At 57.0% G+C, this 23,387-nt stretch overlaps 2 protein-coding genes across 11 annotated transcripts in view; one reads left to right on the top strand and one right to left on the bottom strand.

Annotated features, from left to right (window-relative positions):
- Window positions 1–7,739, top strand: part of FARP2 (FERM, ARH/RhoGEF and pleckstrin domain protein 2) — a 112,698-nt gene extending 104,959 nt beyond the window's left edge. For 4 of the 9 annotated variants that reach the window (XM_059167410.1, XM_059167414.1, XM_059167416.1 and 1 more), the window contains 8 exons: window positions 414–503; window positions 3,543–3,563; window positions 3,761–3,843; window positions 4,719–4,837; window positions 5,309–5,469; window positions 6,363–6,470; window positions 6,652–6,803; window positions 6,981–7,739. In XM_059167410.1, the coding sequence (XP_059023393.1) occupies window positions 414–503; window positions 3,543–3,563; window positions 3,761–3,843; window positions 4,719–4,837; window positions 5,309–5,469; window positions 6,363–6,470; window positions 6,652–6,803; window positions 6,981–7,089 (843 nt within the window). In that variant the 3' untranslated portion in view covers window positions 7,090–7,739. Of the gene's footprint in view, window positions 1–413; window positions 504–2,343; window positions 3,511–3,542; window positions 3,564–3,760; window positions 3,844–4,718; window positions 4,838–5,308; window positions 5,470–6,362; window positions 6,471–6,651; window positions 6,804–6,980 lie in introns of those variants that run through there. The other 5 variants (XM_059167413.1, XM_059167412.1, XM_059167417.1 and 2 more) reach the window with 5 other exon arrangements.
- On the bottom strand, window positions 7,610–19,142 carry STK25 (serine/threonine kinase 25). 2 transcript variants are annotated; one of them, XM_059167420.1, is made up of 12 exons: window positions 19,017–19,142; window positions 18,483–18,605; window positions 13,220–13,450; window positions 12,361–12,417; window positions 11,711–11,819; window positions 11,005–11,162; window positions 10,733–10,918; window positions 10,289–10,434; window positions 9,995–10,109; window positions 9,764–9,835; window positions 8,159–8,295; window positions 7,610–8,014 (listed from the first exon to the last, which is right to left on the bottom strand). In XM_059167420.1, the coding sequence occupies exons 2-12, from the start codon at window positions 18,510–18,512 to the stop codon at window positions 7,975–7,977; spliced, it is 1,281 nt and encodes a 426-aa protein (XP_059023403.1). In that variant the 5' UTR covers window positions 18,513–18,605; window positions 19,017–19,142; the 3' UTR covers window positions 7,610–7,974. The 2 variants fall into 2 exon arrangements, with proteins under 2 accessions (XP_059023403.1, XP_059023402.1); XM_059167419.1 differs by having other exon boundaries at window positions 18,955–19,114.
- Window positions 19,143–23,387: the final 4,245 nt, after the last annotated feature.

Raw genomic sequence — 23,387 nt, 5'->3', positions numbered from 1 at the left:
TTTGCCTCAGAGAACCGGGGCCCTCCCAGTGAGTTCCCTCAATCAGCTTCCTGCCTCGTGCCACTTAGCCAGCTCCAGCCTGAGCCATCCAGGCTGAGGGGTGACCGGAAGACCAGCCAGGACTCCCACTGCCTCCAGCTGGTGGGCACTGGGCGCTGGCCCGAGAGACCTGCTGACTCACGTGGTTACTAGGTACCACCTGCCAAAATCATTGAGAGAAGAAACACAGAGGGGAGGGGCAGAGGGAGAGGGAGAGAGAAACTTGAGCAGACACCAGCCTGAGCGCAGAAGCCAGCATGGGGCTCCACCTCCTGACCCTGAGATCACAAACCTAAGCTGAAACCAGTGACTACTAGACATTGAAACTTGTCCCTTATTTTTAAACTTCTGTGTAATAAAGCCACCCATCTCAGTTCTCAGATATGCTGTTGTACACAAGCAAAGGGGTCACAGGCAGCAGCCACTTCCGGATCCGGGGCCGCCTTCCCCTCCGTGGCATGCTGGTGAGTGCTCGCACACCGTGCTCTCAGGCCATCATGGCTGCGTCCTTGGTGGGCCACGGGCTCTGCCTGCAGCCTAAGCCCCTGAGGATGGGCTTCAGTCCCGTGTCCGCCTCCTGCCCAGACCCACCTGCCACCCCCACCCCCACTCCCACCCCAGGGAACCTGTCCTTCAGTAGGAGGCACAGAAAAAGACCTGAGTTTGGTACTCATGGGATGGAGCGGACACAGCTTCTGAGAGAGAGACCTGACCCACTTGTTCTAAAGACTGCAGAGCCTTTCTTCTCGTGCTTGTAGCTCTTCTCCTGCTGGTATCTGTGTTCCCTTCCCATCATCCTACCTTGTTTCACGCACATGCATGTGCACAAGCACACCTTCAGAACCGGAGGACAGCACGCCATGGACAAGCCTCCTGGCTGCATTTCGGGGCTGGGCTCATGTCTTCCCTCCACAAGGTGGGAGCCAGCCCCAGGGAAAGGTCACGGTCACCTGTGCACCGCCGTAGCAGGCCTGGGTGATCCTGCTGCACAGCAAGCCCTCTATCCACACCACATGCCTGTCACATGTCCGCCTCCCCATCACAGTTTCGACATAGCAAGACACCATGTGTCGCTGACAGGCCCTTCATTTTAATGTGATGCTGTTCCTCAGCCTTGCCCTTTGTGCTCAGTGCCTAACGAAGACCCTGCTTGACGGTCCCAAAGAGACCCCTACACACACATCGACACTCCCCACTTGCCCTTGAGTGTAGACCTGCACTCAGCCTGGAACCCATCCTTGGGAATAGTAAAGACAGGAGGCCAAGTTCAGGTTTTTGCCAGAGAGATGTACTGTTGGTGCAGACCATGTCACGACAGGGAACCCCTGGCCCACATGTCCACAGGTGAGGGCCAGGACCCCACTCTGCTCTGTTATACTTGGCCAGTCTATCTCAGTTTCCACCCACTTCTTCAAGGGTGCCTTCCGTTCTCGGCCCTCCATGGTCCTTGGCACTGTCCCTCTTTCCACTGGGCACCTGAGTCAGATGTCTGTAACGTTTGGTTCAGCTCTCTTGGCCCTCAGCAAGAAAGGGCCTGTTTGAATGACATTTGCAATCACCGGAAGCACTTCCCATCAGTTCTAAAGTTTACTTTTAAAAATGGACTCTCATCATAGGAGAGAACGGACAGTACACAGTAAGAATCACTCATGACCAGGCCACCCAGTAATCCACACTGTGGGCAGCTTGCAACACACCCTCCAGTCTTTGGAGGGAGCGTGACCTTCCTGGCAGCTGTAGTGGTTCATCCCTGGGGTCTCCTGAGCTTGTAACCAAAGCTCGGGACTGAGTTCACAGAGAAGAATGGTAGACAGGCAAGCGGGAGGCCAGCTTTCCTGTCACCCTGCACTGTACATTTTGCCTCCATTTCATTTTCAGAATTAGAAAGAGCACCACTGGCTATCTTTTGACACCTCCCTATCTGTGCCTACAATGTGCTTTTTGAGCAGTGGATGCACCGGCTTTTGAGGCCCTGAATTGGACCGTACATCACTTAGGCAACTGTACCACCCAGCCTTCCAGCCTTCAGTGCATCTAAACCTCTCTTCCCACAGCCTGTGGGGGACAATGGGGTGCTCACCCCTCACCTGGGCCACTCGGGGGGTGCCACTGGTCCTTGGACGGTCAGTGAGGCTGACGGAGTCCCTATGTATCCCCTGGAGTCTGGGGCCACCCCTGGGGTATGGCATCCAGGTGTGTCTGTCACTCTGGTCTCTTTTTGTAGCATGTTTTTAGACACTGGCCTGCTCTCAGGAGTCCCAGATCCTTCCTCCAATTTATAATTCCCTTTTATTTTTCCTGCAGTTTGGTTTTCTCTTGTAGAATTGAAACTCCACTGGACAGACACTGTTTATCTTACTCCTGGGACGGCATCTGGCATAGAGGCCCCAACAATACCTGTTGACGAAGAGAAGTCGGGCATCTCTGTCATCCTGTCTGTCCATCTGCTCCTTCAGGGTTTCTGTTTGGGGTGCAGACTGCAAAGTCCTTCCCCACACCAAGATCACACTGGCACTTTTTTTTTTTTCTGACACATTTAGTTTCATTGTTCTCACTGCATAAATGGTCTCTGCATGTCCCCTTGGGGTGAGGCTGGACTGGGCCACATGGCTTTCTTCCCATTGGTGCAGCTGCTGTCCTCATGGAGACAATTGCCTCCTTCTCACCTGGGGTTCCTCCTGGGCCTTCTGTTCCGTCTCTCTGTGCCAGCATCAGCACATTCTTCGAATCCACGTGTTCTGGGGAATAGTTGCTATGTAGGTGATTAAGTGTGTCCCTTATTTATCCTCCTTTTTAAAAAGTGCTTTGTTGCTCTCAAGTATTTAATTCTTCAAAATAAACTTAGGAATCATTTGGACAAATTCCTTCAAAAACCAGCACATATTTGCATTGAATCTACATGCTAACTAGGGTTAGGGAGGACGAACGTCAACCTTTTCTACTGGCCACCGCCCCTTCCCTTTTCAGAGTTTGTGTTCCGTGAGGCCTAGCGATGGGCATTTCCTGGGCCCCGCACAGGCTCACTGTCCATCCTGGGACTGTCTGTGACTGGCCAGTCCTGGGGCCCAGACAGCCAGCCCTCAACCTGAATGCAGACGTAAGGGTGATAGCTCTTGGCTTTGGAGAGAGGACCTCTGTTGCGTTTACAGCTTCCTCCTGTTTCTATCGAAGAGCTGTTACCAGAAATCACATGTAGGATCTTAGCAAAGGCATGTGCAGCATGTCAAGATGTCCACCCCTTGCCCGTGGACCCAAGGACAGCGCTGAAACAGCCTTGCTTTTGGAGAACCTTATTCAGTCCCAGGACAACTTCCTGTCTGTGCTTTGGGCTGGGTCAGGTGGTTATTTTATTAGGGAGTTATTTCAGTCACTTACAACTGAGATCGATCGTGGAAGTTTCTCTTTGAAACTTAGGTTTGGGTACCAAGTTTATAAAGTGAATTGTCCAACTCCCCTTTTAATAATGAAAATGCTCAATATTTTTTCCTGTGCTTGACTTTCAGCTAATAGTGCTGGACCCACCGGTGAGTAGTTGGGTGCCCTATGGCCCACAGCTCACCCACCTGGGGGGCAGGTGCCATGGCGCGGGGCCCCCCGTGCTCCTGTAGCCCCTCGTAGTCGACGTAGACTGGCACAGGGCTTCCACGCGCCCGCATCGGGCTGCAAGTAGGGGTCCCACCCGCCCTGCGCACGCTCCAGAACTTTGCCTCTTCTACCACAGGTAGAGGAAGGGGACCACGAACGGCCTGTTCCCCACTGCTTCACCATTTGTGCAGCTCAGAAAACAGTCGTGGTGGCAGCCAGGTATGAGCTTTCCTCGTCTGCCTCCACTGGGCCCCAGGGCTTCCCAGTCATGATCTGGGCTTCTCCCAGAGTTGAGAGTGTCAGTCATAGGGTGTGTGCCCCCTCGAGCCCCACTTGTTATGGGACCAGGGGAGCAGCTTCTCCTTGGGTGGGGAGTTTATGACCACTGAAAATGTCCACAGAGAGTGGCCACGGTGCTGTTGAGCTGCCCCCCACTGAGCCTCCGTGCATGGCCCCCCACCCATGGCAGCCCACACGGATGGGCTGCCTCCTCTAAGCATGTGCACGGAGGCTCCCTCAAGACCAGGCCCATCTCATCTGCATCCCGAGAGCAGGGCTGTCAGCAGTAGCAGCTGCTTTTCCCAAATCTCCTCTCAGGTGGGGAGGAGGCCTGAGCCCAACAGTGAGCAAGTGGCTCAGTATTTCCCCTGTGGGAGACAGGGTCCCCAGCAACTCCCTGAGCAGAGGCTTTCCTCCTGGGTGGGCAGCTGGCTCTCAGCTCCCACCCTGCAGTGTCCTGACTGATGTCCACGTTGACGGCAGCGGGCACAGGACACTCGCACCCCCAGCAGCCCGCGCAGCTAGACAGGAACCAGCAACCAACCCTGGATCTCAGCACCAGACTCGAAAGTCGTTTCGGGAATCCACCCTCCTTACAGAAGCCCCTGTTCTGGTGCCAAGTGGTTGCCTTCCCTCCTCTTCGGCCCCCAACAGCTCCCAAGGGGATGCAGGGTTGGCCCCTAGCGGCACTCCCAACAACCCCCGGGGCTCACACGAACGCGCAGTCCAACCTTATGTCTTGCTGAGAATGGGACACAGCTAGGAGTCCCTGGTGGCCCTGATGAGCCAGCTCTGAGCCTCACCGCTTTCCCCAGCACTCGCCTGGAAAAGGAGAAGTGGATATGTGACCTGAACACTGCCATCGATGCAGCCAAGAGCAGGAGTGGTCAGTCCCTAGTGCTGCCGGGCAGCGTGGTGTGCATGCCTCCCTCCAGTGAGTTCTGGCCAAATCATCTGAAGAACCCACTTTTGCATTTAAGCTTCTCGACAAAAAATTTTTTTGGAGCACACGAATGGGGAGGAGGGGAAGGGTATAGGGAGCAGCAGACTCCCTGCTGAGCAGAGCTGAACATGGGCTCAATCTCAGGACCCTGAGATCATGACCTGAGCCAGAGTCGGACCCTCTGACTGAGCCACCCAGGTGCCCTGTTTTCTTGGTCACAGGCCTCCTGCTAGCCCACATGCTCTCTCCACAAGTAAGGTTCTGGGTCCTCCTGGGGTGGGGAAGGACCGTGAGCCCTTCTAGCAGAAGCATCGTATGGTCTTGCTGCCTGCTGCTGACCTGGGCCCTAGGGCTCCCCGGTTCCCAAGGCCCCAGCCCCCCTGCAGAACCCCTGTCCAAGGGCACCCCTGGCCCTACTCGCTCCCTGCTCCTATCTCCTCTGACAGCGGCCTCCTCCCCCAGGATGCATGGAGGAGGTCTCTCCAGAGCAGGAGTCCGAGGATGCACGCAGCTCCCGCGGCTCCCTAGAAGGCCAGGGGCAGCCCCGGGCCAACACCACGGTGCGCGTGTGCTGGTACCGAAACACCAGCGTGTCCAGAGCCGACCACAGCGCAGCGGTCGAGGTATGGCTGCTCTGGGCTCCCCCTGCTCATGCCAGCCAATGGGGAGGGCTTGTGTGTGTGTGTGTGGGGGGGGGCGGCGGGACTCCCATGCTGGCACGGTCTCCTGCTCTGTCCCCTTGGTCCAGAAGCCAGTTACAAAGTCCCCTCCAGCAGAGCAGCCTGGGAGGCCACGGGGCTGCAAGCTGACCATCCCATCAGGGCTGCTGCCTCCCCTCCATTGCCTCTGAGTGGCTGCTCTGGACTCCAGCCCTTCAGCTCTCAGTCTGCCTCCCACTCAGAGTGGTTTCTGAATTCCCTTCACACCTGGGTCAGGAGCAGCAGCACCAGGTGCCAAAGGCCCCAGGGACTTACCCCCACCGCCCCTTCCACCATTCCCAGCATCAGCCCTGACACAGGCCCTGTGTCTTGCCCCACAGGGAGGGATCTAAGGAGAGAGGTCACTGGCCAAAGGGTGACTATCCCTGGCTCAGGATTCCAGCCTCCTCACAGCACTGGGCGGAGAGGCAGTGCACTCCTGCCCTGCCCATGTGGACGCCACACTCAGGGCCAGGAGCTGGGGTGCCTCATCAGAGCCGCGTCTCCTTGGCTCCATGTGTGTAATGGTCTGTGATGGTCGTGGCCAGAGTTACTGTAAATAGGGAAGAAAAATGTAGTGACCTTCTACTTAGTGCCTGGAATTCATTCTCCAGATTTGTAAACCTCCTGCCGTCAGAGGGTTAAACAGGCCAGCAGACCCAGAGCATGTGGAAGGTGCGACCGCACCCAGAGAAGCAAAGTCTGGGCCTTCAGTGAGAAAGGCTAGAGGGGTGGACGTGCCTTCTGGGGAGCAGGTGCTACTCGGGGCAGAGTCCTAGGACACGGACCGGAGCCAGCAGCTTTTTATTTTCCTGCAGAATCAGCTTTCGGGGTATCTGCTAAGAAAATTCAAGAACAGTAATGGCTGGCAGAAGCTCTGGGTGGTCTTTACCAATTTCTGTTTGTTCTTCTACAAAACGCATCAGGTAAGGGTGTTCAACAGGACTGTGCTCGTGCCCCCGGTGGACAGTGACCCCCGCTTGCCGCACATTCTCTCAGTTCCTTGACCCTCAGGGATCCCCAGGCCCCCCCGTGTAGAGGTAGTTAGCCATCAGGGCAGGGCAGGGGGTGGGGTCAGCTGCTGCAGAGCCACACGCCCCCTTGCAGGACGACTACCCACTGGCCAGTCTCCCGCTGCTGGGCTACAGTGTGAGCGTCCCCAAGGAGGCTGATGGTGTCCATAAGGAGCACGTCTTCAAGCTCCAGTTCAAATCCCATGTCTACTTCTTCCGAGCAGAGAGCAAGTACACGTTTGGAAGGTAATTCTGGGGTCTGTGGGCATCCCCCAGGGTTCCCTGAGGCGGCTGCTGAGCATGGCTTCTAGGGTTTTCGCTAGTCCTGGCTTTGTCCCATTCACTCCATGTTTGGGGCTATCCTTGGGAGGAACCTTGAGCTCAAGACCATGGGTATGACCAGAGCATCCCTTGACTCCCAAGTGAACATCTTGGGAGCTTCTGGTCCAACCTCATCTCCAGGTGGATGGAGGTGATCGAGAGAGCCGGCAGCTCACCTGGGAGGGCCAGGCGACCTGAGGAAGAGGCGTGAAGGCCATCCTGCCCAACAAGGACAGAGCCGAGGAAGCAGAGCTGGTTCAGCACATACCCCATGTAACAGCATCCCCAGTGTAGGATGGGGTAGGAAGCCTCACAGTGACCTCTGGGAGGGGCGGGGAAGGACACCCAGAGGATCACACATACATGTGAAACCGCAGGCCCAGCTCAAGGTGGAGACCGAGCCCAGCACTACCCCACCCTTCCCCCTCGCTGGGCAGCGCCTATTGAGGACTGGCCCAGAGCAGGACCCTGTGACTCATGCCGCATACGTGCCCGGTAGAAGCCACTCTGGCGCCTGCCCCACAGACCTCTGGGGAAGTGGAAGCCAAGTCCCCGAAAGGCCTCCAGTTCATCAGTTCCCAGTGTTTCCTAACAAACTCAAGTACATGGATGCGCTGTTTGTCGTCGTGTAACGTGCATGCGCTGCTGGATAAAGGGCCTGTCCCCGTGGTCACCACGTACTAGGACTAGGACACAGAAGCCAGGAACAGGCCCCAACCATGGCCAGCATCTCTCCAATCCGGGTCTTTATTGAAAGTGGCAGGGGCCTCTCAATGTTCTATGAAAACTAACACCTTAACCTCAGAACATTTAGGGAAGCAAGGAGTTTCATTTTCTTTTAGAAAAAAAAAAAAAAAACAACACCCCAGTTCTGGCTGACTTGAGTACTTTGGAGACACGGTACCTGATCAACACCACAAAGCCCATCTATGACCAACCAGCTTGGCCACTGGGGCCTCCGGGCAGGGGAGGAGGCAGACGGGCCAACAGTCCCCACTCCTCAGTCCAGGGTGGGGGGAGGGATGATGGTGGTCACAGCAGCACAGGGGTTCCAAGTCAGACCTTCCTCCCCATGCTCCTCAAGCAGCAGTGCCCTTCAGCGGGTGGACGTCAGATGGTTTCTGTTGTGCGAAAACCTGCGGAGAAGAATCCTGGCCTGGAGCGCAGGCCGGATGCACGGCCAGCAGGGCAGTGGGCGGCTGCATGGGCGGGCCTAGGGGGAGAGATGCATACAGCCTGGTCTCTGGTGTGACAGCCACAGCAAGCGCTCTGGGCCTCACCTCTGCACCCGCTCCACCAGGTGAGCCATCAGCTTGTCCGAGATACCGGGGCAGGACTCCTCAGCCAGGCTGAAGGCGTTCTCCAGCTCCTCCAGCGCCCCCACGCCCCCGCCGCTCTGCTTGTGCTTCTCCTTGAGCTGCAAACAGACCCCCAGGCGCCTCACTATGAGCTCCCGCGGGAACACAGGGCCCTCAGTGGGGAGGCGCTCCCAGAAGGCCTACGCCAGAGGCTTCCCAGCCCCTCCCTGCAGCCTGGCACCTGCACCAGAGACCAGAGTGGTCCTTCCCCACAAAGCTAGGATGGGCTGGGTCCCAGCAGCCCTGAGCCTGTAGCCAGGGCCTGGGGCATTCAGGAAAGGCAGGTGCTGCCCCGCCCCCACACCCCAGGCAATATCAGGTCTTGGTTGTCAAGAAGGGTCTCCAGCAGCCTCTTAAGCAGCTGTGGGCCTAGTGAACCTCATGGCTTCCTCCCAACCGAGGGTCACAGAAGCCCATGGCTCAAGTCCAGCGGACTTGAGAAAACAGCCCAGAAACCCCCAAGTGCCCCACATGGCCAGACCACGACATCCCCACCCTCAGATGGAGGATGCCTGCCCTCCTTCAGACCTGGCAGGTAGCAGGCAGAAACAGGCCAGCCCCGTCCTCCTGCCACACCCCTCACAGAAACAAAAGGGGAAAGGCCTGTGTTTCTCCCAGAAAACCCCTCTGCCAGCTTCGACCATAGTCCCAGTCCACAGAATCAGGAGCCACAGGGGGTGCACTTGGCGAGCCAGATGCAGCCACGCTGTCCCCCCATCTTCCCCAAGGACACACCAGCACACACTGGGCAGGAGCTCCCGCAGCCCACACCCCACCCCACCCCCAAGTCCCTCAAGGCCCACTCCATCCATTTAGAGCAGCCCAGGGTGCTTGTGGCCCCTGTGACAATCGCCACCTCTGGCCTCGCTGCCCCTGTGGGGACATGGTCTAGCTGAGCTCCACAAGCTCCTGGTGCCTAGGCCCTGTGACAGGCCCTTCTTGCCGCCAGCTCCTCTCCAACCTCCTCCCTGGGTGGGTACTCTCCTATCTATACCTCCCACTCTGCCACTTTCCTCAGAAAACCTCTCAGCATCAAGTCCTCTCTCCCTGGGCTCCGAGTGCTGCTGTCACTTAGGGTGGGAACCAGGCCCACGACCAGGGTGTGGGGGTACTGGCTCCATCGTATTACTGGGGTATTACTACCCATCAGCAGGTGACACGTAGAGTGACAGGACCACTGGGGAGTCACCCTTGAGGCCTCCCTGACCTGGGCTGGACACCCATCACCGAGAACTGCAGCCTCCCAGGCTCTCTAAACAGGTGACCAGTCCCTCTGTTTACAATTCAGAATAAAAGGTTACAGAACACTAATTTTGTTCAAGGGCCCCAGCAGGCTGAGCACGCAGAAAGATCATATAAAGGTCCTTTGTCCCAGCCACTTCTCCTTTGCTTAGAAAGCCTGGCCCCCAGATCCTGGTCCAACCCCAGTGGGCTCTGAGGGGCCCTGAGGAAACCACAGTGGCAGTGGTCAGCACCCCTCATCATACACCTCATGTTAACACCGTGCAGAAAGTGTCTGGCCCTCACCTCTCCAAAGACAGGCCGGACCAGCGTGGATAGGCACTGGGACCTTGGCTGCCTCTTGACAGGCTCCGCTGACTGCAAGGTCAAGGCCAGGTCAGGGTGAGCAGGGCAGAGAAGAGTGCTACCTCCCCCATATTTCCGTGCTCCTTACAAGGCAAAGCCTGGGGAAGCACCCACCCCAGGGTATCTGCCACCCCCGAAGCAGCTCCCCCACCCACCCTGGCCAGGTCAGACCTTTTGGGGGCCATGCAGGGCAGTCCCCTTGTGCAGTTTGCTGTGCGGGCTTGGCCGGATGGTGGGGGGGAACGTCCAGATGGGACCCTGCTCTCCGTCCTCAGCATCTGCATCACTGGAGCAGAAGACGAAGGGCTGTGAGGGTCCTCGGGGCTGAGAATCCCAAGTCCCACACCTTCTCAAGCCTCCCATTTATTTTGGAGGCAACCTCATGGCCCTAAATGCTACGTAGGCCCGCCTGGGCTTCAGGGGCCCGTGACCATGAGGCTGTGCCCCGTCCACAAGGGCCCCTACATGTCCGAGTCCTCGGAGCTGGACTCCTCGCCGTGCCCCTCTGACTTCCAGCGCTTGTAGCGGTCGATGAGCTCGGTGAGGAAGGAGGTCTTCTTGGTGTAGCGCGCGAGGAACTTGTGCTTCAGGAGCTCCTTGGCAGTGGGCCGCTGCAGGGCAGAAGGACGCACGTCACCAGGTGTCAGGGACATTGGAGCTCTGCCTTTGGGCCCCAGGGTTCCCTGCTCCCCAGGGCACCGGGTGGGAAGAGGCAACTGGCAGGGGAGTGGGGGGGGACACGCCTTCCACCCCCTGGTGTACCCACTCCACAAGCTTCTCTAGAGCTAGCTCCTGGCAGGTCCCACCCGGATCAGGAAGGGCTTGGTGGGGGGGACCCGGCCCAGGGAAGGGGCTGGGTTTCAGAGCAGCTCAGGCCCCTCCCAGCCCACCCCAAGAGCCAGGGCTTACGAATCGGGGGTCTTTGTTGAGGCAGGCCTCCACAAACTCCTTGAAGGGCTTGCTATGGTGGCCCTCCAGGGTGGGCGGGCTGTTCTTGGGGATCAGGAACAGGACACGCATGGGGTGGAGGTCGGAGTTCGGAGGCTCGCCCTTGGCCAGCTCAATGGCTGTGATCCCCAGCGACCAGATGTCAGCCTGGACAGAGACCCACACAGGACCATGGCTGCTGGAGATTCCCCAGGCTGTGCCACAGCCACCCTCCTCCCTGCCACCACGCCCACCTTGAAGTCGTAGGCCGACTGCTTGATGACCTCGGGTGCCATCCAGAAAGGGGTGCCCACAAATGTGTTCCTCTTGATCTGCGTGTCCGTGAGCTGCCCTGCCACCCCAAAGTCCGCCAGCTTCACGTCACCCTGCTCTGAGAGCAGCACGTTGGCAGCTGCTCAACACAGGACAGCGGGTGTCACCCTCGGCCCTGTGCCGGGCCCCACCCTGCACACAGCTGCCCAAGGAAGCACACCGCCACCTGGGGACACCAGCTCATCCGTTTCAGGGACCTGAGCTTTCCTCTCCAGCCAGCAGGCCAGAGACCCAGGTGGGCAGCTGCAGACACAGGGGGCCCCAGTGTCTCATGACAAACCCCGGGAGCAGAGCCACGGCACGACAGGCAGAGGGAACTCTGACTCTTGGCCTCACTCTCCCCACAGACTCCCTGGCTTAGCAGGACTGGCTCCCAAGGTGGGGCAGACACTCGATGCGGGACCACGGGCAAGGACTGTCCTTCCTCACAAGGTTGCAAAGTTAGCGTTGGCCCTGTACAGGGACAGGCGACTACTGTCTATTCGACAGAACCGCTCAGTTTCCAACGCCAGAAGCATCGAGCTGCAGGGTCCCAGGCCCCCAGCAGCCCCAGATGCCCCCCCTCACAGCGACCTGCCACCTTCCACCCTGGCACTTCGAGGGTCGGGGGACGGGGGGCACAGGGACCTTTGATGTCCCGGTGGATCTTGCGCTCCGAGTGCAAGTAGTCCAGGCCCTTTAGGATCTCCCGCAGGATGGTGGCGATGTAGGTCTCCTCCAGGGGGCCAGGTTTGAGCTGCAGAGAAGGTGTGGCAGGGCCTCGGGCACCCCCAAATACAGACCAGCCCTTCCTTCCATGCCCCTCCAGACCCACTGCCAGGGCCCTAACTCGACCCCCTCTCTACCCCGGGAGGGGCTACCCTGTGGATAACAGGGACCTCCTGTTCCCTGAACAACTCCTGGATGAGAAGAAGCCCCACGCACTAAGCCAGGTGGGAGCAGGGGAGACTCTTGAGAGCGCGTACTCTGCTTTCTTCTTTCTTGAAAAGGCGGTCCCAGCCACACTGCTGGGCCTGTCTGCGTGGGGTCCCCTACTCGCCTGCGCCCGACAGGCGCAGGACCCCCTCAGCAGAAAGGGACCGCCAATAGCAGTCTGTGTTTGGCCTTAAATGGCTCCTAACCAACACGTAATACACCAGGACAGCAAGGGAGAGGCGGCCGGGGGTCCCCAGTGGTCTGGCAGTGCTGCCAGGACAGCCCCACAGCAACCTTCTTCTGTCTGCTCCTGCCCACGGCAAGCTGCCCGCTGCTGCCCACCGTTGCGGCCTACACCTCACCAGGTCCAACGCAGAACCGCCACCCAGATACTCCATGATGATCCACAGCTTCGTGCTCTGGGATCAGAGAAACACCTGTCAGCATGGGGCAGAGAACAAAGCGGGACAGCGGGGCCAGGCCCCCAGGGCACACACTCCCCAGCAGCAGTGACTTGGGCCTCCAGCCCCTCAGGGACCCACCACAAAAGGGCCCCACCAGCCCCATTCAGCTCCCCTCCCATCAAACCCCCAATGCAACCACTTTGCAGATGGACCAGTGGCCAAGTCCACTATGCCAACACCCCATCAAAAACCAGACCGGGAAGATGGCAGGTCCAAGTTAGCACTCAGCCCTCCCGTATCTGCATCCCAAGCATCCCCCTTCCCCCTGGGCAGGACCCCCAGAAACTGGCACTCCTCTGGGATCTGGCTGCAGGGGGCCTAGAGTGCCCCTGGCAGGGCTTTCCAGACACTGTCCCATGGGGCTACCCCAAGCCCTGGAGATGCCCAGCCAGGGGGTGGGTCACCATGGCCCCTTTCACAGCTAACCAGACCCCACTCACATCCCACATGCCCACCTGGCCCTTGGGGCAGCTTTTTGGGTGACCCACTCCACTGTGAAGTTGGGTCTATGTTCAATTGCTGTAGTCCCTTACCTTTCAGACCAGGCCTCTCCACCCCACTGTCCCCCAGCGGCAGGGCAGACCCAACCAAGGCCTTCTGAGCAGGTATAGGGGCTTCCAGGGGCCCCCCAGCTCCAACCACACGGAACACTGGGCATTATCACTCCAGCCCTCCAGACGCAGGCTGGGCCAGGGTTGGCTGTCCCTGGCCTCCACCTAAGCAGGCCCTGCACAGAGCAAGCCCGCCCACCAGGCACCTTCAGGTAGGAGCCGAAGTAGCGGGTGATGTACGGGCTGTCACACTGGCTGAGCACGGTGATCTCCTGCTGAATGTCCTCAATCTCATCCTCGGCCTCCTCCAGGTCGATGATTTTGATGGCCACCACCTCCTTGGTGCGGTTGTCAATGCCCTTGTACACCTCCCCAAAGGAGCCCTTGCCAATACGGTCCAGCTTGGTGAAGAGCTCCTCGGGGTCCACGCGCGAGTGCTGCAGGGACACGTGGCAGGCAGCCGGTCAAAGGGGTGGCAACGGCCGAGGTGACCATCCCCAAAACAAGGAGCCAGGGAAATCACCCACATTCTCTTCTCCTTTCTTCTTTTATCTCTTTTTGTTCAGAAAAACTAAATGTACCCTTCACACAAAGGACAAGATCCTCTGAGAGCACAGCAGCTCAGGCCTGGGCAAGGGCTCAGGGCGTGGAGAGGTAGGAGGACCGTAAAGGGCCCACACATGGGGAGGACCAAGTGAAACACAACACATGTAAAGGGACATGGGGACAGCGAGGCCATCCCGTATGACAGCAGGGACAGTGAGGCCATCCCGTGCGACAGTGGGGACGGCAGCAAGGCCATCCCGTATGACAGTGGGGACAATAAGGCTGTCCCGTGCAACTGCAGGGACAGCGAGGCCATCCCATGCAACAGCAGGCAACAGTGGGGACAACAGCAAGAGAGTCTCTCATGAACCACAAGCCTAGTTAGTAAGAACAGACCCGTGCAGCCTCTTCCCTTATAACAAACATGCCACACTAAAGCAAGCCTTGAGGGGTGCCTGGGTGGCTCAGTTGGTCTGCCTTCGGCTCAGGTCGTGATCCCAGGGTCCTGGGATGGAGCCCCGAGTCAGGCTCCCTGCCTGCTTCTCCCTCTCACACTCCCCTTACTTGTGCTCTCTGTCAAATAAATAAATACAACCTTTTAAAAAAATAACATAAAATAAAGCAAGCCTTGAGATGTTAGTAGCAGGCGGAGGTCCTCAGGGGAAGGGGGAGAAATGGGTGGCGCTCGCTCACTCTTCTGTGAGCCCAGAAGACTCAAACAACAAAGTCTATGAATTAAAACAGAAAACCCAGCACACATTATCCGGGTTTTCCCTGCACATCTGCAAGCCACACCCCCAGGAAGGGCTCCCTTTCTCGCCCCCGATCAGTCCTCAGGACAGCTACATGCTGACACCAGCACAGAGCTGAAGACCAGTACTCTACTGGATGCTGAATCCCAGATGTACAAGCATCCCAGGAGACTGCACAGTCCCAGGGCTGAAATTCCAACAAGACCTGAGGTGTGCTAAGTGGCTGGGACCGAGGGCGCCCAGCCTGTCTGAGCAACAGGACACAGCCAACAGAGGGGCGCCCATCCATGGACTGAGACAGCTCAACGTGGGGGCTCCATGCAGGACGGCAACACCCCAGGGGGGCCCCAGCCCCTGCCCACATGGCTCCCTAGACTCCTGAGAACACCAAGCCACTATGTTTTCAGAGTCAGAGTCAGTAGGCATAGTACCAGAGAGACGAGATGGGGCTGGGAGCCCTGGGACCCAAGCAGGGGTTTGGGGCCTGGGGCAGAGGTGAGGGTAGGGCCTAGTGTCTTGTCCAGACAGGGGCAGAAAGGGCTTCCCCAGGCCCAGGGACTCAGACTTACAGAGAGTCGCCTCTGACCCCACATCCCCAAGCACCTATCAACACGGGGGTGTCTCGGTGCCAATCTAGAAAGCTGAGGCATAAAAGGAAAACAAATCCCAGCTCAGCGTGCCTCATCAGCACTGAGGGCTCAGCCAGGCCCAACCAGTTACGGACATGGCTGTCATCAGGTCCTCACCGGGACCGGCAGCCCAGTCCCAAGTCCGTGCACACGGCAGACAAGGTGCAACGGATGTATGTAGCCAAGCTCTGGCCAGTCCTGAGAGCCACAGCTGCAGGCTTCAGAGGGACACAGAGAGCGGAGCACCACTCAGGTCCCTCGTGCCCAGCTGTGGGGCAGCTCCACTCCTGCTGCACATGCTCTGAAGGAAACCAGAACACACCAGGCCTGCGGCTGCAAGTCACAACTGCTCAGTGGTCGTCTTGGTGTGCATGGGGTGAGATCACAAGATCAGAACTCACCCAACTCAAGAGAGAGGCCTAGCAGGGGGGAGCCATCAGCTCCAGGACCACGGGCCGCCAGCTGGCAGTCAGCACGAACACACCTTCCTGCCAAGGCAGAGCCATCTCTGCCTCTGGTGGGAGGAGCTCACCATCCCATGCTCAGTCCCAGGCTTCTCAGGGAAGTGTGGTCCAGGACATAGTCCCTGAGGCCCACACGGCTCCTTCCCACCTTCCCAAAGGCTCCTTCAGTTTGTTCAGCCATCGGCGCCTATTCAGTGCCCCACTCCCGCCCCCGGAGTGCAGTCCACCACGCCGGAGCCAGACAGGCTGCCACAGCCCTACAGGACACCCCAAGAGCAATGCCCAATAACTCCAGTCCACCTGATGCCGTCCGTGACAGTGTCCTCTTGCTGGAGAGAAAGCCCCTCTCCTTAAGGCGGCCTCAGAGAAGAGCTGGGGGAGGCAGGGCTGACACCCAGCAGCACCGACAAGCCCCAGAGCACCCCCAGCTCCTCAGAGTCCCCTGCTCTCCACACCCCTGCTGAGAACACCACATCAGTCCCCACGCAGGTCTGAAGGTGAGTCTGTCTTACCCACCACAGCAACCCAACCAGGGAAACCCCCTGATGAGGCACTCATACCTCCACTCGCCTGGGAGAACACAGGAAACCTGCAGTCAGAGGTCCAGGCCCCGACCCCCAATTCTCACCCCTCTGGAGTCCCCACCACTGTAGGCCAGTCAGCTCAGCAGACGGCATGACAGGAATGCCCCTGCCTAGGACCCTCACACAACAAGCATACCATAGGGTTCCTGTGTTTGCAGCTCCAGCAGGAAGGAAAGGCAGGCAGCTCCTGGATCTGGGCTGCTTTTCGAGGCCTTTTTCTAGGTCTGGGGCCACCACCTGGCAGCAAGTCGGCTGTTCATGTCACCCCACAAAATGAAGGGAGCAAAGCCATTCCCAGAAAGCACCTGACAGGTAGGGCAGCCATGGTGCAGGTACACCTGCAGCCATTCTGGCCCCGCGGGCAGGGCAGGAACTAGCGAGGCGGAGGGGAGATGACTGCGGCAGGAGCACAGCCTATGGGGAAGCAGGACCAACACAGCCACAATGACCACTGCCTCCAGAGAAAACCAGGCTTCCCCTCACTGACAGAGGCCGAGCCTACTGCCCTCTGAAATGACAGAAGGCTTCCTTCCCCTGGGGTCCCTTCCCCAGCTCCTCCCGCCTGCACTCCCGCAGCAGGTGTGACCTGGCTGCCCAGCCCTGACACCAAGCACCATTGGCCCACAGGGACAGATGTGGCTCACAGCTCCGATTTCTCATCCTGGGACCCACAGGAACTACTCCCACAGCATTTTTTTTCTTCCTGTACTCCAAGGAGGAAAATAAGAATGGTAAAGGATATTTCTGTTCCACTTCCAGAAGAAATGAAGCCTTGAAGACAGATCCTGCCATTCGATTACGGGACAACTGAGAGCTTCAGCCCCACACAGACTTGGATTTGAAGCCTCAATCTATGACTTTTTAGCCAACGAACATTTCTAAGCATCAAGTTTTTAAATCTAGGGTAACAAGAGCCCCTGTGTGATAAGGGTGCTGGAGGAATTACAGAAGATAAAACACATAAAAGGCTTAGCACAAGGAGTGACGGGCTCTAACGCCCTATTAATGTGTCCTGGATACTTAAGTGTCTCATAAGTGAGGTGTTTTTTTTTTTTTTCCCCCCCCAACTCAATTCTTTTTTCTAGTCAGCACCTTTGCATCTGAAGTATGGAAATAAATCCCGGAGCCCATGACACCATGACACGTGGTAGCGTGGCATCATGTGGAGGTGGGAACAATAGTGGTGGGAGTTACAAGGTGAGGCTTGACGAAGTCACTCAGCACATGCCCCACTTCCTCCCCAGGTGCCTTCCCCACAGCTCCTGTCACTCACCAGAACCAGGAGTAGGCTGAGTCCCGGGCACCAACTGTCCTACGCTCTCAAAAACAAGCTGGAGGCCAACTTTCCTCCAGTGTCACAGGCATGTGGTTTACCAGACACCAGTGTCAAAACGAACGAAGAACCTACTAGCTTTGCTGAGCATGGGTCAGCAAGGCCCGGTCCCCACGTGCTGGTCCAGGATGCCCTGCTCAACCTTGGGTCTGGAGCTGAGCCCCTCTCTGCCTCTTCTTCCCCCCAAGTCTGGTCCATAGGCCTCCTGCTCCTCCCTCATCCCAGTCCCCCCCTACCCCCACTCCTGCATTCAGCACTCAGAGGGAAGCAAAGGGTGCTGACCATCCCAACCCCAGCAGTCTGCCTAAACCTTGCCCAAGACAACTCTTCAAGGAGAACAGAGCCAAGCACGGAAGAAAATCCGGCTGCCGGAGTGTTTTCCTCGACTTCACCTCAGCCTCAGCTTAAGCTTGTTTTGAAGTAACAGGAAGGGGCACAGACGACCAGCCGCCATGCTGGCAGCCCCAACCCTGCCCTCCCAGCACCAGCAGCAGGTGCTCGCTCCAGGCACACTCAGGACATACCAAGGAAGGCCCCCGGGGTCAGCAGGTTAACATGTAAGGCCAGACACCTCCAGGAGGCTCGGGGTGGGGAAGGGCAGGAATGATCAATCAGGAACACAGCAGGCACCTTCCCCTGCAAGACTTCCACCCCAGGTGACCGAGGTTCTTCCCAGCAGCACTCTCATCTCCCTCAAGGGAGACTCTCGGCCATCCCAGCTCCTCCTGCCTGCCTGTTCACCAGGAGTCCCCCCAGCCTCTACCCCAGCCAAATGTGGCCACCTTGGTCCAGTCACATGGTCTAGTGTGGACCCCGACCTTCCAAGACCCTCCCAATGGGAAGATCCAGGTTCCCAACGAGTCCCGCCCCAGCGGCCCAGACCTGCGCCTGGGATAAGGCTCTGTAGGAACTCCACGGTCCTCCACGGGAGCTGCTTCCACAAGTCTGTGCCCCCCGGACGGCTCCCCGGCCCGGGGATGTGCATCACCCGGGTCCCGATCAACGTCTGCCCTTTGGCCCCGCTCCTTTGTGGGCCCCGCGCTTTGGAAACCCCAGGACGAGTTTCAGGAGAGACACCCCTTAGTGACACAAATGCTGGCCAGTGCTCCGGTCTCTGGGAGTTCAGGCGGGACCCTTGCTCCCCAGAAACCCAATTCTTACCTGGTTGGCAAATCCCCTGAGGTGAGCCATGTTTGCGATGCCCTCAGACCATCCGTGGCGGCCCCAGGACGCCCCGAGGTCCCGCCTGGAGACTCTGGAACCCGGCTTCCTCGCTTCAGTCAACTGGAAGGAGAGCAGGCCCGCTCCACGTTCCACTGGGACGCACGGGGCTTCCCCGGGCCAGGCGCCCCCCACCCATGTCGCCCCTTGAGGGCCTCACCCACCCCGCCCGCTGCGCCCCACCCAGGGCCGCGTGCCCGGGCCCCCTGACGCCCGCTACGGCTGAGCCCCGCCCCCAGCGCACTACCCCACCTGAACCCCGCCCCTCCCCGCGCCCGGCCCCCACCCCAGCCCCGCCCAGGGTCCCTCAGCACCGTCCACCCGCCCACGGTCCCTACTGCCTGACCATCTCCCACCGCCCGGCCCCCTCCTCAACCGCCCCAGGCGCGGGCCCACCCGGCAGCGCGCCCACCTCCGGGGGGCTCCATCCCGGCCTCCCCCGGCCCGCTCCTCAGTGCCCGCGAAGGCTCCCACCCGCAGCCTCCTCTCGCCCGGGGACACCCGGGCCCTCTAGCCCGCGAAGAAGCGGCAGTAGCGGCGACGGCCGGAGAAAGCCCAGCGGCGTCGACGGCAAGAGCGGTGCGCAATGACGTGACTTAGTGCGGGGTTCTCTGGGACACCGAGTCCCACCGCTCGCTCCGGACTCGGGTGTCTGCCGGCGCTGGACTACAACTCCCGCCAAACCTCGGGGCAGGGCGGTGTCGCGGGGCTCTCTGGGACTCGGAGTCGGGCTTCCTGAGCTCCTCTAGACCACGTCTCCCAGCAGGCCATGGGGAGGGGTGCGCCTGGAGGCGGGGCCAGGTGGGGGCAGAGCAGCCTAGGGTTGGGGCCGCCCAGCGTGGTGCGTGCCCCCACCCCTCCTCCCTCCCCTTCCCGCCCTCCTCCTCCGGTTCTCCCTTCGCCCTCCCTTCCCCACCTGCCTTCATCCCCCTCCCACTCCCGCTCCGTCCTCCCTCCCAGTACCCTGCATCCCCATCTGCCCTTCCCTCCGTCCTGGTCCCTTCCATCCACCCCCCCCCCCTCCCTGTGCTCTTCATCCTCTCCTTACTCCCCTCTCTCTCCCTCTTCTGCTCCACATGGAGGGCATTTGGTGATGCCCTATTCTGTAGGCTGTGGCCAGTTGGGCCACCCAAGTATCTCGCCACCCAGCGGTTAAGCCGCTGCCTTCGGCTCAGGTCATGATCTCAGGGTCCTGGGATCGAGTCCCGCATCGGGCTCTCTGCTCAGCAGAGAGGGACTGGAGGGACTGACTGAGAAACAATGTGGGGCACACTAGCCACGGATTAGCACACTAGCCATGAGAGACTGTGGACTCTGAGAAACAAACTCAGGGTTTTGGAGGTGAGGGGTGTGGGGAGTTGGGTGAGCCTGGTGGTGGGTATTAAGGAGGGCACTTATTGCATAGAGCACTGGGTATGATGCATAAACAAATAAACATAAACAAATCAGGTCGCAAAAGGAAGGACATTCTGACACCTGCTGTAACATGGGCGAACCCAGAGGACGTCACGCTAAGTGCAGCAAGCCAGATACAGAAGGGAGAATATTGTATGGTTTGCACATATATGAAATCCCTAAAGAAGCCAAAATTATAGAGATAGAGAGTATATATGGTGGGCATCAGGATCTGGGGGAGGGGAAATGGGGAGTTAATGTTTAATGGACACAGTTTCTGTTTGGCAAGACAAAGAGTTGTGAAGATTGGTTGCACAACAGTGCAAATGTACTGAGAACTGTTAATATGGGGGACACCTGGGTGGCTCAGTCAATCAAGCCTCTGCCTTTCTGTCTGGGTTATGATCCCAGGTTCCTGGGATGGAGCCCGCTTGGGGCTCCTTGCTTGGTGGGGTGTCTGCTTCTCACTCTGCCTGCTCTGCCTGCAGCTCCCCCTGCTTGTGCCATCTCTCTCTCTGACAAATAAAATCTTTTTAAGAAATTAAAAAGAACTGTTAAGATGGTAGGTTTTATGTTATATGTATTATATCACAATTTAAAGGGGGAAAAAAGGAAATAGAAAAGGAATTAAGTTCTGACTCATGTTACACGAACTTGAAAGCATTATGCCAGGGATGCCTGGGCAGCTCAGTTGGTGAAGCATCCACCTTTGGCTCAAGTCGTAATCCCTGGGTCCTGGGATCAAGCCTCCCTCTGCCCCTCCTCCCTCCCCTTCCCCACCCTACGCCCCTGCCTCCCTTGTGCTCTATTTCTCTATCAAATAAATAATTAATAAAATCTTTTTTTTTAAGGGAAAAAAAAAAAACATTATTCCGGGGGCACCTGGGTGGCTCAATTGGTTAAGCATGTGACCCTTGGTTTCAGCTCAGGTCATGATCTCATGGGTCATGGATTCTCTCTCTTTGCCACTCCCCCTACTCACACTTGCATGAACACACACTCTCTTTCTCTCTCTCAAATGAATAAATAAATCTTTAAAGAAAATTATGCCAGGTAGATGTAGTGAAAAGAAGGGCCATCAGTACCCCAATGTACATAGCAGCAATGGCCACAGTCACCAAACTGTGGAAAGAGCCAAACTGCCCTTCAACAGATAAATGGATAAAGAAGACATGGTCCATATATACTATGGAGTATTACACCTCCATCAGAAAGAATGAATACCCAACTCTTGTATCAACATGGATCAGACTGGAGGAGATTATGCTGAGTGAAATAAATCAAGCAGAGAAAAGTCAATTACCATATGGTCTCACTTACTTGTGGAGCATAAAGAATAAAACGGAGGACATTGGGAGAAGGAGAGAAGGGAGTTGGGGGAAATAGGGGGAGAGAAACCATGAGAGACTGTGGACTCTGAGAAACAAACTCAGGGTTTTGGAGGTGAGGGGTGTGGGGAGTTGAGTGAGCCTGGTGGTGGATATTATTAAGGAGGGCACTTATTGCATGGAGCACTGGGTGTGGTGCATAAACAATGAATCTTGGAACACTGAAAAAATAAAGTTTAAGTAAAAAAAATTATGCCAGCAGACTTAAGCCACTCACAAAGTGGAAAATGTTATATGATTGCATACATATGAGGCATCAAGAATAGGCGAATTCAAAACACAGAAAGAAGAGAGGTTTCCAGGGCCTGGGGAGGGGAATGGGGAATTATTACTGAAAGGTCCCCCACTAATGAGTCCATGATTAAAGGAGCAAGACTGATACAAAGCAAAGGTCAAGCAAAGCTTTATTTCGTGCCAAGCATTGAGAATCTAACCGACTGGCCGGGGCCACCCTTTACAAAGAGGCAACTTCTCTCTGCCTTACAGACTAGCTTTTAAGGGCAAAGGCCATGTGGGTGGACCTGGCCACGCACAGGTGGCCAATGAGATTGTAACACACAGAGAAAGCTGCACAGTCATGCTAGGTCACACATAAGTGACCACTTGAATTACAATTTACCCTTGTAGATATTTGAACTAGCCTATCACCTTGGTCAGAATTGGTGCCCAAAAGGTGGGACCCACACTCCTTGGTAGCTAGGGAGACAGTATGCGCCCCCACTGATTGGATACTTCCACTTGGCCTGACCCACCCTTGTATTTGGGCTTTGTCACCTGGGACTGGTTTCCCAGGCTTGCTTTTAAGTAAGTCTCCTGGAGGGGGGGCAGGGTCAGTTTAAGTTTTACTGCATAAACAACAAAATGACTGTTTAATCCAAGATAGAATCAATCTGGCTAATAGGCCCTTACATTCCCCCCTTTTCTTTGGAGATTAATCAAATCTTTGACTTTTCAGCCAGTTTTATGTCCTCGTTTGCCAGACTGTCTTTAATGACTCCAGTGTGATTTACCCAGAAACAGCATTTCTTTCCTAGGGCTACACAGAGCCCCCCTTTTCTAGAAATAGTATGTCAAGCCTTCTTCTATTTTGCAATTGTCTATATCTCCCACCTATATCTTAACAATAGGAGCAACAATGAACTTAATGAACTCATTATTTTTTGAGTCTTAGCTTTAGTCCACAATTGGCGGAGTCCATCGGCAGCGGCATCCATCTCTGGGGGGTGTCCTCGTCCTCAGCTCATTTGACGTGACCTGTGTGAATCCAGGCCCTGATGCCCTCAACTTCCATTGCCATGGGGGGTGGTTAGGATGACAGCAATCGGTCCCTTCTAGCGAGGCTCCAAGTTTCCCACTTGGTAGTGGCATATCCAAACCAAATCCCCGGTTTGGTAAGGATGTGGTTCCACCTCCGTCTCTGTCCCAGTGTGGGGCAGTTTGGATGCCTGCACTAGCTCCTTCCAAGACAGACTCCAATGCCTGTAGTGACTGGAGTAAAGACTGATCAGTCATTTCTGTTAGGGCAACCTCTTGTAGCTGAGGGCAGAGCAGGGGAGGGGGGGTCTCCTGAACATTATTTCAAATGGGGTCGCCTTGTTTAAGTAGGGTGTACATCACTCCCTGAGGAGGGCGAAAGGAAGGAGATCCACCCATCCACTGCCAGTCTCCAGAATTAACTTTGTCAAGGTCTCTTTAAGAGTCCAGTTCATTCTCTCTATTTGCCCAGAGCTCCGGGATCGGTAGGCACAATGTAGTTTCCAATTAGTGCCCACGGCCTTGGCCAATGCCTGTGAGACTGAACTCACAAATGTAGGGCCATTGTCTGACGCGATAGCGAGAGGTTACCCAAAGCTCTAGTAGTTTCTTTTGGCTACCACTCCTGTTGTTTCATGTTTGGCATAAAAAGCCTCTACCCAGCCTGGAAAAGTATCCACAAAAACTAATATATACTTGTGTCCATATTTTCCCGGTTTCATCTCTGTAAAATCTATTTCCCAATAAATTCCTCGTTCCTTACCTCTTTCTCTTTTCCCTCTTCCCATTCTAGTTCCTCCCACATTTA

The sequence above is a fragment of the Mustela lutreola genome, chromosome 3, assembly GCF_030435805.1.
Source record: "Mustela lutreola isolate mMusLut2 chromosome 3, mMusLut2.pri, whole genome shotgun sequence".
Taxonomy (NCBI): domain Eukaryota; kingdom Metazoa; phylum Chordata; class Mammalia; order Carnivora; family Mustelidae; genus Mustela; species Mustela lutreola.
Note: the sequence above shows the minus strand (reverse complement) of the source record. Positions and strands in the feature narration are given on the sequence as shown.

Excerpts from the sequence above, each read along its gene's own strand:
- STK25 (XM_059167420.1), bottom strand. The coding sequence starts at position 18,512 with ATGGCTCACCTCAGGGGATTTGCCAACCAG. Across the intron at positions 10,435-10,732 it reads TCAACAAAGACCCCCGATTC|CGGCCCACTGCCAAGGAGCT; the intron begins GTAAGCCCTGGC and ends TCTGCCCTGCAG. Across the intron at positions 10,110-10,288 it reads AGCTCCGAGGACTCGGACAT|TGATGCAGATGCTGAGGACG; the intron begins GTAGGGGCCCTT and ends CTTCTGCTCCAG.